The 15,780-nt window shown below is 38.6% G+C and overlaps 1 protein-coding gene across 6 annotated transcripts in view; it reads right to left on the bottom strand.

Annotated features, from left to right (window-relative positions):
* Positions 1 to 15,780, bottom strand: part of TENM2 (teneurin transmembrane protein 2) — a gene marked incomplete at both ends in the record, with an annotated part of 523,490 nt that overhangs the window by 149,591 nt on the left and 358,119 nt on the right. For all 6 annotated transcript variants that reach the window (XM_084295547.1, XM_084295548.1, XM_084295549.1 and 3 more), the window contains one exon: positions 11,628 to 11,866. In XM_084295547.1, coding sequence (XP_084151673.1) covers positions 11,628 to 11,866 — 239 coding nt within the window. The remainder of the gene's footprint in view (positions 1 to 11,627; positions 11,867 to 15,780) is intronic.

The raw sequence follows: 15,780 nt of genomic DNA, 5'->3' as shown, positions 1-15,780 counted from the left end.
TTTGACAGGAAAAAAAACCTACAGATGAAGAAAACTGTTTGTATTAAATGCTGTTAAACCTTTATTTGTGCTAAAGCAAAAGATAAAACTTGTTCTGCAGAGATCCATATAAAATGTAAAAGAAGTGATGAAAATCACAGCTTTTCAACCTCAGTATTTCCCTTCACAAATATTCTAAGATGAGATTGAGTGAAACCCTGCACTAAAGTGCATCCTGAAGCCAATACTATTCCCAGCTTGTGTTAATATGACGGTGGGTTGTGCTGATCAAATGACAGAAAATCAGTCAAGGGGCAAGATGCATCTTGCCATTTTCCTGCATGTCTGTAAATTCCCTGCTTTCAGTAATAGTTGCACACTTCCTTAGCTGCAGGCCTAACTGGCAGCATTTGCCCATGGCTGCTTTGCCAGTTGCAATGACCCAGGTTGTGCAATCAAGTCCTGTGCCCCTGAATTGAATATGGAGTGTCAGGATGGACGATGGACGATGGGAGAACTTGGCTAAGGGAGCACATCAGCAGTTGGATGTGCATCTTCAGGTGGTGCTTGAGGACGATGTGTATATTAATTCGTAGCCCATTTGTTGCAAAAAGGATAGAAGTTTTAAGATATGCCACGGAGAACAATATGGCAATCTGAGCAAAGAAAAGGAAAACAACTTTTCTGTATTTCTGAGAACAAATAGCTGTCTCTACCATCACATCATTGTTTTACTATTACCAGCTAATACAACACCAGACAGAAAGTGCAGCTGCGGTCCACAGAATATTTGGCACTTCTGGCCCAAGCATAATCCCTCATGTAATGAAAAACCTATTTCTATTTCTGCATCCTCGCTACTCTTCATACTGAAGAGGCTTGCGTCTGTCTTCCATTTATTGAAGCTTATTCTTCATCTAGACAGCCAGGTCTGGTTTGTATTAGAAATTAGGTTTTAAATCACTATTTTTCTATTATTTATTTTAGGATTTTCAGGAAGCCTCCAGAGGTGCAGAAAAATTCATCTTGTGAAAAAGACCCTAACACTCTTAATGAACCAAGCCCCAAACCCCTGGCCCATGTTAAAGAACTTTGATGTTTTTAAGGTTCAAAATAATTCAGGCTATAAAGGCAGTAATATTACTTCAAGAGTTAAAATGACAGAAAACAGTCAAAAAAGTTCGAAAGTCTGCATGCAAAAGTAAGAATAATCATAATCCTAAGCTTTTCCCTAACAAGCAGTCTCCATTATGGGTTTTTCTTTCTCTTTTCTCATGTGGCTGGAGGCTTGCATTTCAATGATTAATGGAGTCTCAAGATGTAGAAGAAGATATCTATACACACACACACACACAAAGAAAGAAACAACAGGTGAAATAAACTTTTGCCTCAATAAATCTTAGGGGCCTAAATTGCATCTCTCTTCTCCTTAAGATCACTGCTGCCTTGTGGACAGTTTTAACGTGATTCTCTGCATTTGTAGGTCTCAGCTCTGCCCTGCATTCTGACAGTGCAGTTCTCTCCTTGGAGAAGCCCTTGTATGATATAAGCATGCTAACGCAATACGGCAAGATAAGTGGGACTATGGCAGTGCATCGACTTGCTCTGGTACACAGGCTATGAAATTCATGGCACCTCCTTGACTGAAGGCCTAAATACTATTTAAAGTATTTTGCATTTACCACAGACCAGCTGAGATACTCTCAGTTCACATTGGGACACTTGCTATGGCCTCCTGAGATTATTCCAACATCTATTAATTTTCTCAGCATATCAATACCAAAATCCTCCAGCAACCCTTTTTGCTTGCAGAGTATGCTCAGGTTTAAACAAAACAGCTATTAGCAATACAGGAAGAGGCAGCAGGTATGCAATAGCCTGACTGCCCTTTCAGAGTCTTTGTCTGAGCCAGGTCAATTCCTGCAAGACAAAGTACCACAAGAACAGATAATCTGTTCTCAGCTGGCAAAGGGAGAACCTATTCCACTCCACTGGCATTTGTACATTAATACTTCTATTCTCTGTCTTTCCTCAGAAAGTATTTAGCAAGAAAAATGTGGGAAGAAATCAGCTGATCAACCAACCAGTAAATTAAAAAAAGCTTAAAATTAAATTAACTGCAGCACTGTTATGCATAATGTATATTACTTCTTAAAAATTAAATGCAACAGAGCAGGATAAATCTGGACACCCCAGAAGAAGAAAACAAACCAATAAACACAGAGCACATTGGAAGTTTTAAGCAAGGTTCTGTAACATCAATGTATGAGAACGAAATTCTTTTGCCATTCAGGAGCTATAATAATACAAATGCTTGTTTACTGTTTATTTAGTAATAGCCAAGATCAAGACATTAAGAATGTCTAATAAGCACATGGCAGATCTCAATAGTGATTCTCTCATTATCAAATCTGCTCACCATACAATTCAATACATGATTTTTCTAACCACCTGCATTCTTTATTTTGGTGTTTAAATTCAAGCTCCTGATGTCAGAAGTGATTATGAGAAATAAAGTAGAAGAGAATTTCCTGAATATTAAGAATATTACCTATATGCTGTTAAATAAAACAGGCTTTGGCTATCCTATACCCGTCATGGTCAAATTCTGCTGTGGAAAAGAAACATTCACTCATACTCAGTGAAATGCCCACGTCTTCGAGTTCAGCACTCGTCATTGCTCAGGCGGAGATGCCCCTCATCACTAAAGGCAGCCCTAACTCCTTGCGGTGACACAAGCTGGGGACTGGCTGGGGGGCAGCTCTGCAGGACAGGCCCGAGGTGCTGCTGGCCGGAGAGCTGACCGTGAGCCAGCAGCACGCCCTGGCAGCAGAGAAGGGCAGCAGCATCCTGGGCTGCAGGAACAGCAGCACGGCCAGGAGACCATTATCCCCATCTGCTCAGCGCTCATTACTCGGCTTCTGCGATAACTGGAGCCAGTTTGGGCCCGCCAAGTAGGAGAAGGGCATCAGTTAACCAAAGCAAGCCCAGCGGGGGCCAGCAGGGTGGCCAGGGGCTGCAGCACTTGCCCTGCGAGGAGAGGCTGGTGAGCTGGCTCTGTCCAGCCTGGAGAAACAAAGGCTGCAGGGCCAAACGGCAGCCGGGCGGTCCCTGCAGGCCATTGGGAAGATGGAGCCAGGCTGCACACACTGGCAGGAGGACGGGATACAAAGTGTGTAACGATTCATGCTGCAAATAAGGAAATATCAAGCACAAGCCGTGGAACAGGCTGCCCACCAAGGCAGCACCGTCTGTGCCCTTGGAGGTCTTCGAGACCAGACTAAACTTTACCGATGACCCAGGTTTGAGGAGGAGGTGGGACTGAAGAGCTCCAGAGACTCCTTCCAACCTGAATTATCCTGTAATTGAGAAACCTAAATCTAGAGTGCAAAATTTGTCTTGGGGATCAGATAGACTGTCATGGAAAATAGTGTTTTTCTGATTATAACTACGAGGGTATCATACAGAGCATAAATAACAAGGCACAACATAACACGAATATGGTGTGCTAGGCATTCAGACTCATGACCTTTGCAAGTCAACAACATTACTGGACATACAGACTACATAAAATAACTGAGTTTGTTTGTTTGTTTTGTTTTTTGGTACCTGAGTATTGAAGTGAGCTGGCAGCTCACAGATGCAGCAAGACTGCATAGAATGAAAGCCTGAATAAGCAAAAGCTGAAATGAACTTGAAAATTGTTTCTTAAACAGTTTTTTAGATTACTGAAAGGAGGTTTTTCACCACTTAATGTGTTGAAATTAAGTTCTGTCATTTTATAGTGACGTGTCATTCCTCTTCCCACTGTTCAACTTCTTACACCATAATTTCTGTAGTTTGTTACCCTATCATTTTCACAACCTGAATTTAATTCTTACTTTGATATTTTGTCTTCCTGCAAGTGCCTCAACTACTCTTATCTCTTTAGTACACTTAAATCTTTTATTTGTGCTTTTTCTTTTTTTTTTTTTTTTTATGGCTTTCATAATAGTGTTGTAACAGCTATGTTAACTACACTTACAGAATCCATGTCACATCTTCTGATCTGCTATTACCCATTGAGCAATAGCTACAATCCTAAAGCAATCATGTACTTCTACACTTAAACGAATAAAATATGTAAGCACACTAAGTGCAAACCAACACAATCAGCTAACAAAGAAGCACAGCACCAAATAACCAATATAAATGAGTCCATAAGTGATCAACTGGTGATCTCAGCATAAATAGCAGCTCACAGAGCAATGTTTCCCTAGGGAGAACTGAGACATTTTACACTAATCTTAAACGTTGACTTTTCAGAGAAAATGACCGCAGATTTATTTGATAGGTACATCTGACTTAGCATTATATTAGCAAAATTTAATCTTCAATATCACTTATGCTCACCCTTCCTCTGAAAGATGGGCTCATTTCAGTATGTTGGGCCAGGTTATAAAGCATGTCTCAGTAAACTGTCTCAAAGCTTTTGCATCATTTTTCCCCCTGATGTCCTTTCCTACAGGACTTGTTCTGCATCTGCTTATCTCTGCTATCTCTTTGCCCTGATGATCTTTTGCCTTCACACCTATGATTCTGGGATTAAATCCTACGCTACTAAAAAAATCAGTATTTCTGATCGAAGTAAGAACAGGCCGTTATGAAACCCAGGACATTTCCTTGTTTTGGAGGGGTAGGGCAAGAGCAGTGCATTTGAAGCACAGCATCAGAGCATCCAGAAACAGCAGCGCTGCTACAAGTCTGGGAAAAAGTACCCCCGATGAAGCCGTTTTTGCAGCTTTAAATAGAAAAAGGAAATCAAAACAACAGCAATTTTAGAGACGTTCTCTACAATTTCCAGATTAGCCATTGTTATCCTGTTACATCACTTGTTTTAATGGTACTAACCTCTGCCACAGCATGCAGCAGCTAGACTGATGCATTGCTTTTCTCAAGTTCACAGCAAGATCTTTTAACTCTTCTAAATACCAGAATCCATGAAACCCATGGAAAGTTTTTTTAGGGACTCATCTGGATCGTGTTGTGCAATATGCATTAAAAACACACACAGACACCCATGCAAAACCCCTCTGACAGCCAACACAAAACATCATCTTGGTCTCTTGTCTCTTGCCGAGGTTTCCAAGCAGGCTTGTTTGTCTTGATAGCTAAGCAGAAAGGGTTTTCAATTTCAAGTGCTAAGCACCTGATGGCACTTTGTGAGTTATAGAAACATTAGGCTCACTCTAGCTTCAAGTGCTCGGGTTTACTGTATGAAAATCCTCAGCAAAGACAAAAGGAGAATTGAACAGGCAGATAAAACTGCCCCTGCACGCTGCAAGGTAGCAGCTTCCATTATCTCTGAGATCTCAGCTAGGCAAAACAATATGTGCATTGCTTTTCTTGGAACAGATCTCTACATCAAGCTTTTATTTTTAACCCAGGAAAAGCACAGGCAAGCTATACCCACGTAACCTCCTGTAAAAATCCTCCTGTTCTTTGTGGCATTATGCAGAAAGCAGGAGCACATTGCTTGTTTTAGGAAAATCATCTCCTTTGCTTAATGGCTCTCCCACACCTTTGGGCTGTGGAACAGGATGCTTGCTAGGCTGGAACACCGCATCTAACGCTCCTGGAGTCAGGCCCCTCCATTCCCAGCATGAGGGCTGAGTTTTGTTAGGGGAAGGGGCCAGTGGTTTGTCCTTGCAGGGCTCAGAGCCTCCCTGCTCAGAGCTAGCAGCAGGCAGGCTCGCAGTGCTGCAACCACTCCTTTCTCTTTCCCAGGTTCACTGCTATCAGTCAGCAAGAATTTCTGAATGTGTTACAGGCATACCCTAAAAGTCAATTACTGCCCCCTAACTGACACCTATTTTCAATGCAAATGTAAGAACAGAACCCTCTGTCACCATCTAATCTCACAAGATGCAAGACTCAAGTGAAACTTGATAGCAGTGATTGGCAACCAGATGCCCTCTGCCTCTCAGAGGTTCCATCTTTGCGTGATTTTCCCTTTTTTCAGTTCTGGTTTCCAGAATGTCGAGCATATTTGATTTCAGTGAAGCTTGGACACGACAAAGTCAGTGGTTTTCTGACTTTACAAGTGAAATACAACAAATGCAGCATAAGAAATCAAATGAAGCATAGGTTGCCATATGCCAGAAAAAAAAAAAAAAAATCAAAAAAATCAAAATAAATCAGCTGATACATAAAGTAACCACTTGTAGGAAATATTTTGATGAACCCTGATCTGTAGAATCAGGGTCAAAAAGACGATTGGACCTCTATCACCATCAATGTCATCTACATTCAAAATACTCTTCATGTGAATGGCAAAAGTGGTAGCCAGCCAAATTAAAAGCAGTCAGTTACATATCTGTGCTGTGGGAGCAGTGGTATTGGCAGTGCTCTGGATGAGTTTGCAGGTACAGTTTGAGTACTGCATTTGTGAATGGAAGAAATTAGAAATACAAATTAAAAAGAAACTTCAAGCAACCACTTGCATTAGCAAATATCTTACCCATTTTGGAGAAGACAAAAATTCAAGCTGATATCAACACCTAAAGAATACATTTTTATAAAAGCTGTGGTACACACACATATTTCATGCAGAGTAAAGATGAGACTTCTGCTTCCAAGCCTAATTTCATCAGAAACCCCATAAATTTTATTGTCTGACTGTCACAGAAACAAATGAATACTATTGTGAGGAAGATAACAAAATAAATTAACCATTTATTTGCCCAGATGTATTATGTCCACAAACTACCTAGTATGATGCTTTCTAATAGCAAAAAATTACCAAAATATTTGTTCTATGCACCACTATTTTCAGGCTTTAATTTTAAATATATACATATATAGGAAATAAAAAAATAAGTTTTCATTTGCCTGAATAACTGCCAGAGAATCTTTGGCAATACAGCCTTTTCTATAGCACAGACGGGAATATACTATTTCGAGTTTAGGGAGAAAACTGAAGTTTATCTGAAGCCTTGTGCATCTTTAAGGCCAAATAACACCGAGGAATAAACGTGCAGCATATGTACTACAGATGCAGTGCAAACATGCTGTTCTCTATTTGTCATTTTCCTTTTATTTTCCTGTATTATCTTGCATAGGATAGGAGTAGATAAAACAGCATCAACATTAAAATTATCAGAATGAGTGTGGAGATACTATTTTGAGGTGGAGCATCTCTGAACCCACTGTAGTTTTTCATTTCCACAGGAAAAAGTAATTCTGGTAGTTGCCCACCCACAATTGTAAATACTTGAAAAATATGTCATTTTTAACATACGAACATGTTGATGGTCAGATGGTCTTTCATGCTCCAAGTAAGATTGGCAGAAATTAGAACAGTGTAGGGGCTTACAAAAATATGGTATTTAATGTTTGGCAGGAATTACTACTGTGGAAAACACAGCAGACGCTTTTTCCCCTCCTTACCCCTTTTTTAAAAATTGTTTTTCCCCTCCACTTTTTTTTTTTTGTTGTTCGTTTTTCCCTTCCTGCTTTTTTGTTGTTGATTTTTCACTCCAAGTTTGCCATGAATCTAAAACCTAATTTAACATGACAAATGCTTTCATCACTCTCTTAACCTCTGAAGTGAACACTCTTGACAAAGACAACGTGTGGAGCATATGCTTTCCTTCTGATACTTTATAAATTACTTCCCTGTAACTGGGCTGCACCACCAGTCCAGTACCTTCAGGATGTCCTCATCTGAGTGGCTGAGTCTATGTTCTTCAAATGTCACCCCAGGACAATGGGAACAACTCCCAGGCTTCGTGAAACAACACGTCTCAAAGAGGATGGGAGACTACTATATCTAGATCTTCGATGCTGGAATTTACCAAAATGATGTGAAATATTACCAAATTATGCTAAGTATTTCAGTAATATCAGGCTACTGAAGAAACGGAGAGGTGACAATACTGGCTTTAAATAAGCAGATAACATTTTGTATACTACGTAAGGAATAAGTTAAGTGAAAAACTGATTTTTTTGGATTCTGTCTTGAAAGTAGTACAGCACACAGCTACAGAGACAACTTAAAATGCTCTTTTTCACAGAAATAATTTGAAAGTTTTTTGCCTGTGTCTATTCCTGTAACAACAGCAAAAAAAGGCTTGTTTCATTTTCAAGCTGGTGAATCTGATACGCGTCAAAGTTTCTGCAGAAACTCTTTTGTCATAATGGAATTTAGATAGAAGACTACGCCCATGATAACAAACTGCACACACAGCACCAAGCGTACCTTTCACAGGCACATGCCACATCATAGTAGACTGGTGCCACATGAACCTGCAGGTATTTGTCCCAAAAATCAGTCAGGATAAGTTCCACAGGAAGATTTTGGAAAAATTACAGGTGATAATGAAGGTCTGACTGCCCTATAAAGGAGGAGTCTATCTAAATAGCCACACTTGGATGGCGTTTTATGATCTAAAAGATGAATCTGCACGCATCTTCCAGAAGAAAAGAAAAAAACATATCCCTTTTAACAAGATGTATTGTCACTATTTTGACAAATGTTTAACTTTTTAAAATAGCAGGATCATCGTTATTTAACACTAATTATGTTGTGCTGCAAAAATTTCCAAAGGTCATTATGCCCTGTGAATTCATTTGTAAAGTTTTGTCATTTAATTCATTCTATTTTTGTCTATTATCAGAAAAGCAATTGGAATGCCTAAATCACTTTTAATATTCTTTTCTATCTGCTGTGATACTTCTTTTTTTTGCTTGTCATTTTAAATCACCCCTGATTAGAATTTTTTTCATGACACCCTTAATCTTTAGCAGTTGCCTGAAAATCAGGTTTAAATCTGCAGACAGCATGTTTTCACTGAAGTGCTTCAATTCGCAATTCTCTTTTATAATAGGACAATCCATTTAGAAATCCTGAAGTCTATGCGAACTTCAAAGTATTCTTTCAATATAATTTACTTATTTGCCAGCATTGCATTTTTCATTTAGTCCCACAATAGTCTTCACTAGCATTGATAAAATCCTCTTCACAGAGCCCAGAATTACCGACAAACCTAAAAAGCAGAAACATTCACTGCAAATTTTGATGATTTTCTGTAACTGTTACTTTTAGCAGATGCATCCCCAGTAATATGACCTCTGCTATGGTGGACAGCAAGAAATTTCCTTTGTGGACATATCCAACAGAAGAATGTTACCAGCGTCTTGAAAGACTCTCCTAGGTTTGAAGTTCTGACAGCAAAATACACAGGGGGAGTTAATGCAACATGGAGTGTTGCCTCCTGCCTATCTTGGGTGAACTTAAACAACATCCTACAACTTACACCTCTCTTGGTAGATTAACAGCTCTCATCTTCCCACTGTCCAAAAGATTAGGACAGAACTGGGATTTTGGTACGTTATTCATCTTGAATACAGAAAAACATCTTTTACTCCCGACAGACTGACTGGAGCAAGACAGAGTTATTTTGTCTTCACAGCAGTTCAGGGCTTAGTAGGTCAGGAGCTCCAAAGTGAGCTGCAGCAGAGCAGTTAGAGGTTTTGAAATTTCTTACAGTGAGGAGATGATTTGGTGCTTCAAGTCATACCATTGGAGAACAGCAGTCCCAACTATTTCATGGGTGGGTCAGCTTATAGTTGGTGGTCTTGAGCACATCCCTTCTGCCTTATTGCTCTTCTCAACACACTTAAGACAATGCAGCTTCCTTTTAGTTCTCTGTCTTTTCTTTTATCTTTTTTCCATCACTTTAGATTATCATCACAGACGATCCACCAAATTTATTCAGAGGATTAATTACAGCTATTTTCTGATTTTGACAACTACTCTTCAATTCACTTATTCTTTACTGTGCAAGGCATGAAGCTTGTCAGGTAACTTCTCATTATTTAATCCTTGAGCCAACACACTTTCTAAAACCTGCTTTCTCATACTCACTAGTCAACTCCATTGTGCTCATCATTCTTTAGTCAGGAAAAAAGACCTCAAAAACTTCTGTCAAAACGGATCACTTATGTCATGACTTGAAGTGATAGATCATTCATCAGTTATTAAGGGTCAATGCATTGCTTTACATTAGCTCTTGTCTTAAATGTTGTAGGAAACTGTATAAAGCAATAACCATGTTGCAAAGCTTTGCTTTAGATTACAGTAACCTAAATACCAAGGAAAAATGCATTTCATAATCCATCACTTCAAAGTTATGCACATGATTAAAATATTCAGCTTGCAGTATATCATTTCCCATGTGCATAATCACTCACACAGATAGCTGTTGTATGATAACTGTCAAGTTCAATAAATCATGTGCTTTCCAATCTTTTTATTTATATATCAAACTAAGCCTGTTATTCTTCTGAGGTTTTCTACTGAAAAAACAGAGAAAGATGTTTAGTTCTGTAGTATTGAGTATGCTGGGATGCAGGCCTGGCCCACGGAAATGGCAGCAATAAAGTAGCTAATCAGCTCTCTTTCACTCCCGGATGTATTAATTACCTATGGAATTGGAATATGTTATTGGAATATGTTAATATGGAATTAACATGAACAGTGAGGTTTCCTTAGAAAGCAGCATCTACCCTGTTGAGTTTGGTGCATTTTGGTTTTGACCATATAACCTTTCTCTTCAAATGGAGGGAATAGGGAGAAAATTCAGTGCACCTTCACAGGGCTTTTACTCATTAAGTATGAACTTCACTCTTCATGGTAGCAACATATTAATATCAGCATAAAGTTAAAAAAAAAAAAAAAAAGAACAACAACAACAACAAAACAAAACAAAACAAAACCAAAAAAAAACAAACAATCTAAACAGGTCTGGAAAGTATTTGCAGAAAACACTGACAAGCTACCATATTTTTGCCATTTACTCATGGAAGCTAGTGGGTTTGTACAGCATGTCCTTTCCATCAATGTATTGTTAAGGCACTGTAAAAGGTACAAAATATACATCTAACTGTTGTAGACCCTTTGAAAAACCTCCAAAGCAACCATGCAAAGGATATTGGGGGAAAAAAAAATAAAAAACGGGAGCATGTTTAAAAAAAAAATCTGAAAAGACCATAAAAGAACACAACCTAGTGTGGTTATTATTATGCTAATCAAAGAAAATAAGCACAAAATTTTGAATTCTCTTATAAAACACTAAGGATGGATGGAATATTGAAAACAACAGCACACCAAATAGCTTTATCTATTAGTCAGGCCTAAAACCTATAGGAATTCAGGCATGCCAAAAGATATAGAGTGAGACTTACCAAAAATGATTTTGTCTTTTTTCTCTAAATGCAGCCACTATAGTAATACTTGAATTCAAACACCAGTAGCTTCTGTTACTCTTACGGATTTACTACCGAGCACATTTTTTTTCCAAATATTTTAAACAAAGGGTAGTACATCCAAAAATTCCAAATTTTATCATCCTCTTTTGCATACCCATGACACCTAAAATTAACACTGCACACTGAGGATCCTGAATTGACTTCTTGCTCTCACTCCGGTTATCACAGTGAACAGGACTTGAGAATCGTATTTTTCTCATTAATCAGTATGAAGAATAACAATTTTCTTTGCTTAGTAACTACACAGATTTGTGAAACAGATTAAACCAACCTTTCATCTGCTGAAGCCTCATTTGCTGACATAGCCATGTGATTTGACAGAGAAAACACAGTCTTACCTATGAAATATGCTAGCAGGATGGCAAGCAGGACTGCAGCAGCAATTGCAGATAAAGCAGCACATTTCCAGCTACAATATTTGGAGGGTTTTTTCAGCTTGAACGCATTCCTGGAGAACGTATTTCTAGGTAACAGCCTGGGAGGTGGAGTATAAACTGTTCCTGAGGTCAGTGGGTAGCCAGGAGAAGAGCTACTGAACAGTGGAGTGGTTCCAGAAGATGTCTTAAACAAGAAATGCCTGAAAAACAAAAAATTGAATGATAGTTTAAAACACAAAGTCTTGTAGTTAAGAAATAATACCCCATTCTTTCCCAGCTGCCATAATGCACTAAATTCAACAAAAATAGTAAAATGATTTTGTCTGAAGAAGTAGGGAGAATGAAGACTCTCACAATCTTTTTGACACCAAAGCATAACAACTATCACTAAAACACTGTGTTGGGATGTCTGCTGTCAGGGTATCTTCTTATCCTTTCCATGATGAGATGCAATTTGACCAGATACTAGCTAAAACATCAACATGATGAATTAATGTCTTTGAGTATGTTGAGATTGTGTCTGGAAGAAGTGGGAGCAGTCTGGTAACGGAGTCATATTCAGATGTGACATCACTGTCGATTCCTTTTTGCCTGGGTTTGATTAGTACTAAACAACTAGTGCCTTTACTAAATACCTGTAAGTTTGTTAGTTCAACAGAACATTTCACTTTACAAGAAAACATCCTTTCTGAATTCACATATTTAGATAATTTCCCTGTAGGATAGTAATACCCAGCAAATATTCTAAAACCTATAAATAAAGAAATAAATAAAAATGAGTTTCATTAACAGCCTTGGAAGAAGCTGCCAGAAAAAAAAATTAAGAAGCACAATAGTCTTGTAGGAAGGTATTTTACCAGAATTAGAACTAGCTGTCTTTTTAAAATAATGCTATGGAGTTTTGTTTTGAACAGCTAAAACTCTCATCAGAATTACAACTCAGCAGAAAAAAAAAAAATGCAGAAAATACAGAAAGCCATTCAGGAGCCTGGCTACTCCAGATTAACTTTTCTTTTCCTAGTCAGGAAGAGCTGACTACCAGCATGTTCCTAGTAAATGATAAGAAGAGAAGAAGAGAATAAAGGCTGTAGTATTCAAGAAGGCCACTGAGAATACGCCATTTTTTTAGGGTAGTCATTTATAAAGTCCTTTCATGAATATTATAAATCATTTAGTTTTTTGTTTGTTTGTTTGTTTTGGTTTTCCCTTTCTCTTAGAGATCCTAAATGACCTTGTATATCCCACACAACAATCAACAAAATTCTAGTTTACTTCAGAAAACATTTCAGCCACCTATGGTAGTAGTAGCAGTATTCACTTTCATAACTTTTTCTATGTGCTCTGGAGACACCACAGAAAACCATTCAGATGCAGGCACACAATCAGAAGTGGCTTTTAAAGTCTAAGTAACTCAAGCAGATCAATTAAAGCCTGGCTGACACCCGTTAGCAGAAGCAGTTTTAGGCCGCTGTGCTGGCTCCATGGTGCTGGGAGCACAGTGCCTCTCCGTGACAAGACCTAAGGACTGAGGTGGCACAGCGCGTGAGGAGGGATGGGTGGACAGAAGGGAGAGCCGTGGTGATGCTGATCAGATGTAGGTTGCAGGCAGGCAGGCTCACCTCTCCTTCACGCCAACTGCATCTGCCTCAGCCCAGGCCCCCACGCTACAAGTGGCCCTTTCAGGTTTGGACCTCATGGTCCCACAACAGGCAGTTCTTACAGTTCTTTCTTTTCCCTGCTCCAAAGCAGGAAATCACAGAATCAAAGTGGAAATGGCAGTCCTTGGCACTGCCTTTATCTGAAATGTCAAAGTTTTTAACCCAGGAATTTTACGTGCTCTTCAGCCAAGAAGGCAGCTGCAGTACCAACAGAAATTTTAATATAAAGTAAACTCAGATATATAATGAAACTCTGCTCCCACCAAAAATGAATTAATGAATATCTAGATATGCTTTAATAGGACATGCCAATCATGTACTATTTCATGTGAGAAGAAAAAAAAAGTAGAAGAAAATAGTTCCACCTTGGTCCACTTTGAGATAAAGTATATAAAGAAAATCAAAATATTTATACATGCAAGTATGACTTCTATTATATTGTTAAAACTGCTCAGAACTTGATAGAAGCAAAAAAGGCTGAGAGAAATGGATCTGTGGAAATATTCTATTCCCAAGGCAAAAAAGAATAAAAATAATTGAATAAACAGTTTTGTCACAGCTGCAACTCCTTATCCATGTAAAAGCTGAAAGTTTACTTTGTCTGTATGAGGGTCTCTTACAAAGTTGCAAAGATTAGAAGATAGTCATGCATTACTAAACTATAATATCTTCAGAAGATATTAAAAAAGACAAATATTTTAAGATATGTTAAATACTACCCACCAAGCCATTTTGGAAAACTGGCACTGTGTTCAGAAGCTGGAGACCAGATTAGCAGAAAGACCCAAAGTTACAGCAACATGCACCAGAATAGCTGAGAACGTAACGGACAAAGTACTTACAACCCCCCAGAGTTTTAAGTCTAGATTCAGCTTCTAATGGAAATAAATTGACTTGTCTCAACTCTATCCTTAAAACCAATGATCTATAGCTATATTTTTATGTGGGATTTGACATGCTCTGGTACAACCAATTGTCTGTGGACCAAAGCTGCAAAGAAAGAACATGAGCATTTATCAACATTAATTATGGTCCCTCAGAGGTAAGACCACGAGGTATTGTGCAATGACTGCTTATGGAAAGATATTATCTTAGTTGCACCTACTCACTTAATTTCAAATAGATTCCATATTAGAATTAAATAAATAAACTCTACGTTCTGTGTCTTAACTGTTCACCTATCAAGTACTGTAAGGAAAAACACATTTACCACCTCACTTAGCATTAATACTTTGATTTAAATGAGGGCTGAACTTAAATTTTGAAAGCATGGGAATCAATTTGCTAATCTTAGGACAGTTTAATTTCTTTGCATCATAAGGACATCCCTACACTAGAAAACTGCAAAACACCATCATCAGCATGCAATGATTCAGTAACGTAAACATCCACAAAAGGTATGGATGGAGTTTGCATGCTGCTCACAGAAAATAAGCTGATACCATAGCTTGCTCAGAGCTCTCCCTAAGCACCCTGCAGCTCCCTGGGGGGCCTTGCACCAAGCTGTGTGCTGCCGCTGCTCTGCTCCCATGCAGGGGCCCCGGCAGAGCAGGGAGTGCTTCCTTACATGTGGCACGGCGCCAGCAGAGAGGTGACATCTGTGAAAGCGGAGCTTGCAAGGGGACATTCGACCACGGTTCTGTGGACTACTGGTAAATGGAAAAAGCTATATTTTGCTTTCTTCATTAATTCGGAGCTCTCTATAGCATTTATTTTCCCACAGGTCAAAAGGACCTCTGGTGTTCAGGGAATAGTGGTCTGACAGAGACTGTATTAACTTCCATATTCTTTGAGAGAACAATCTCTCCCCCCCCCTTTTCTGGCCAGATTGTCATGGCAGCACGCTGCAAGAATCAGTTGAGAAAAAGAAAAAATATCATTTTTTTTGTGATGAAAAACTGTAATAGAAAGGAAGAACAAGATACTTTAACAGAAATTGCTTCCTTCACTCCTCATACCATCCTAAGCTCATTCTTTATGAAAAAAAAAGAAATACAGAGAGCTGTAATGCTTAAATTGTCTTTTTCATTCTAATGTTTTTAAAAGCAATTAATAAATAGAAAAGATACATAACACAAGAATAGTTAACAGCTCAATTTATTGGTTCAAGGACTTAGAAATGATCTTTAAGCTGTGATAAAAATCACATCCATCTATAATTTTGTGTGACAATTTTGTGACATTTTTTAATTGCAGAAAATAAATGTAATGAAATGTGGAGCATAACATTCTGGCTTTTACTGGGGAAAAAAAATCTACTCCTCTAAGCCCTTCTCCAAAAGAGTAGCCACAGGACATTTTGTGTCAATGAAAGCCTCAAAGCACCTGCCAAATTCAGACAGCGAAGTTTAACGTCAGTTTTCTTACTTTCATACAAAAAGAAACCAATACTGAAGAAATAAACTGTTCTGATGTCTTTTGTGCTAACAAGACCTGGTTGCTTGCTTAAAGGTCTC

This window comes from Netta rufina (genome assembly GCF_964035555.1).
Source record: "Netta rufina genome assembly, chromosome: 14".
NCBI lineage: Eukaryota > Metazoa > Chordata > Aves > Anseriformes > Anatidae > Netta > Netta rufina.
This window is presented reverse-complemented; position numbering and strand designations above follow the sequence as displayed.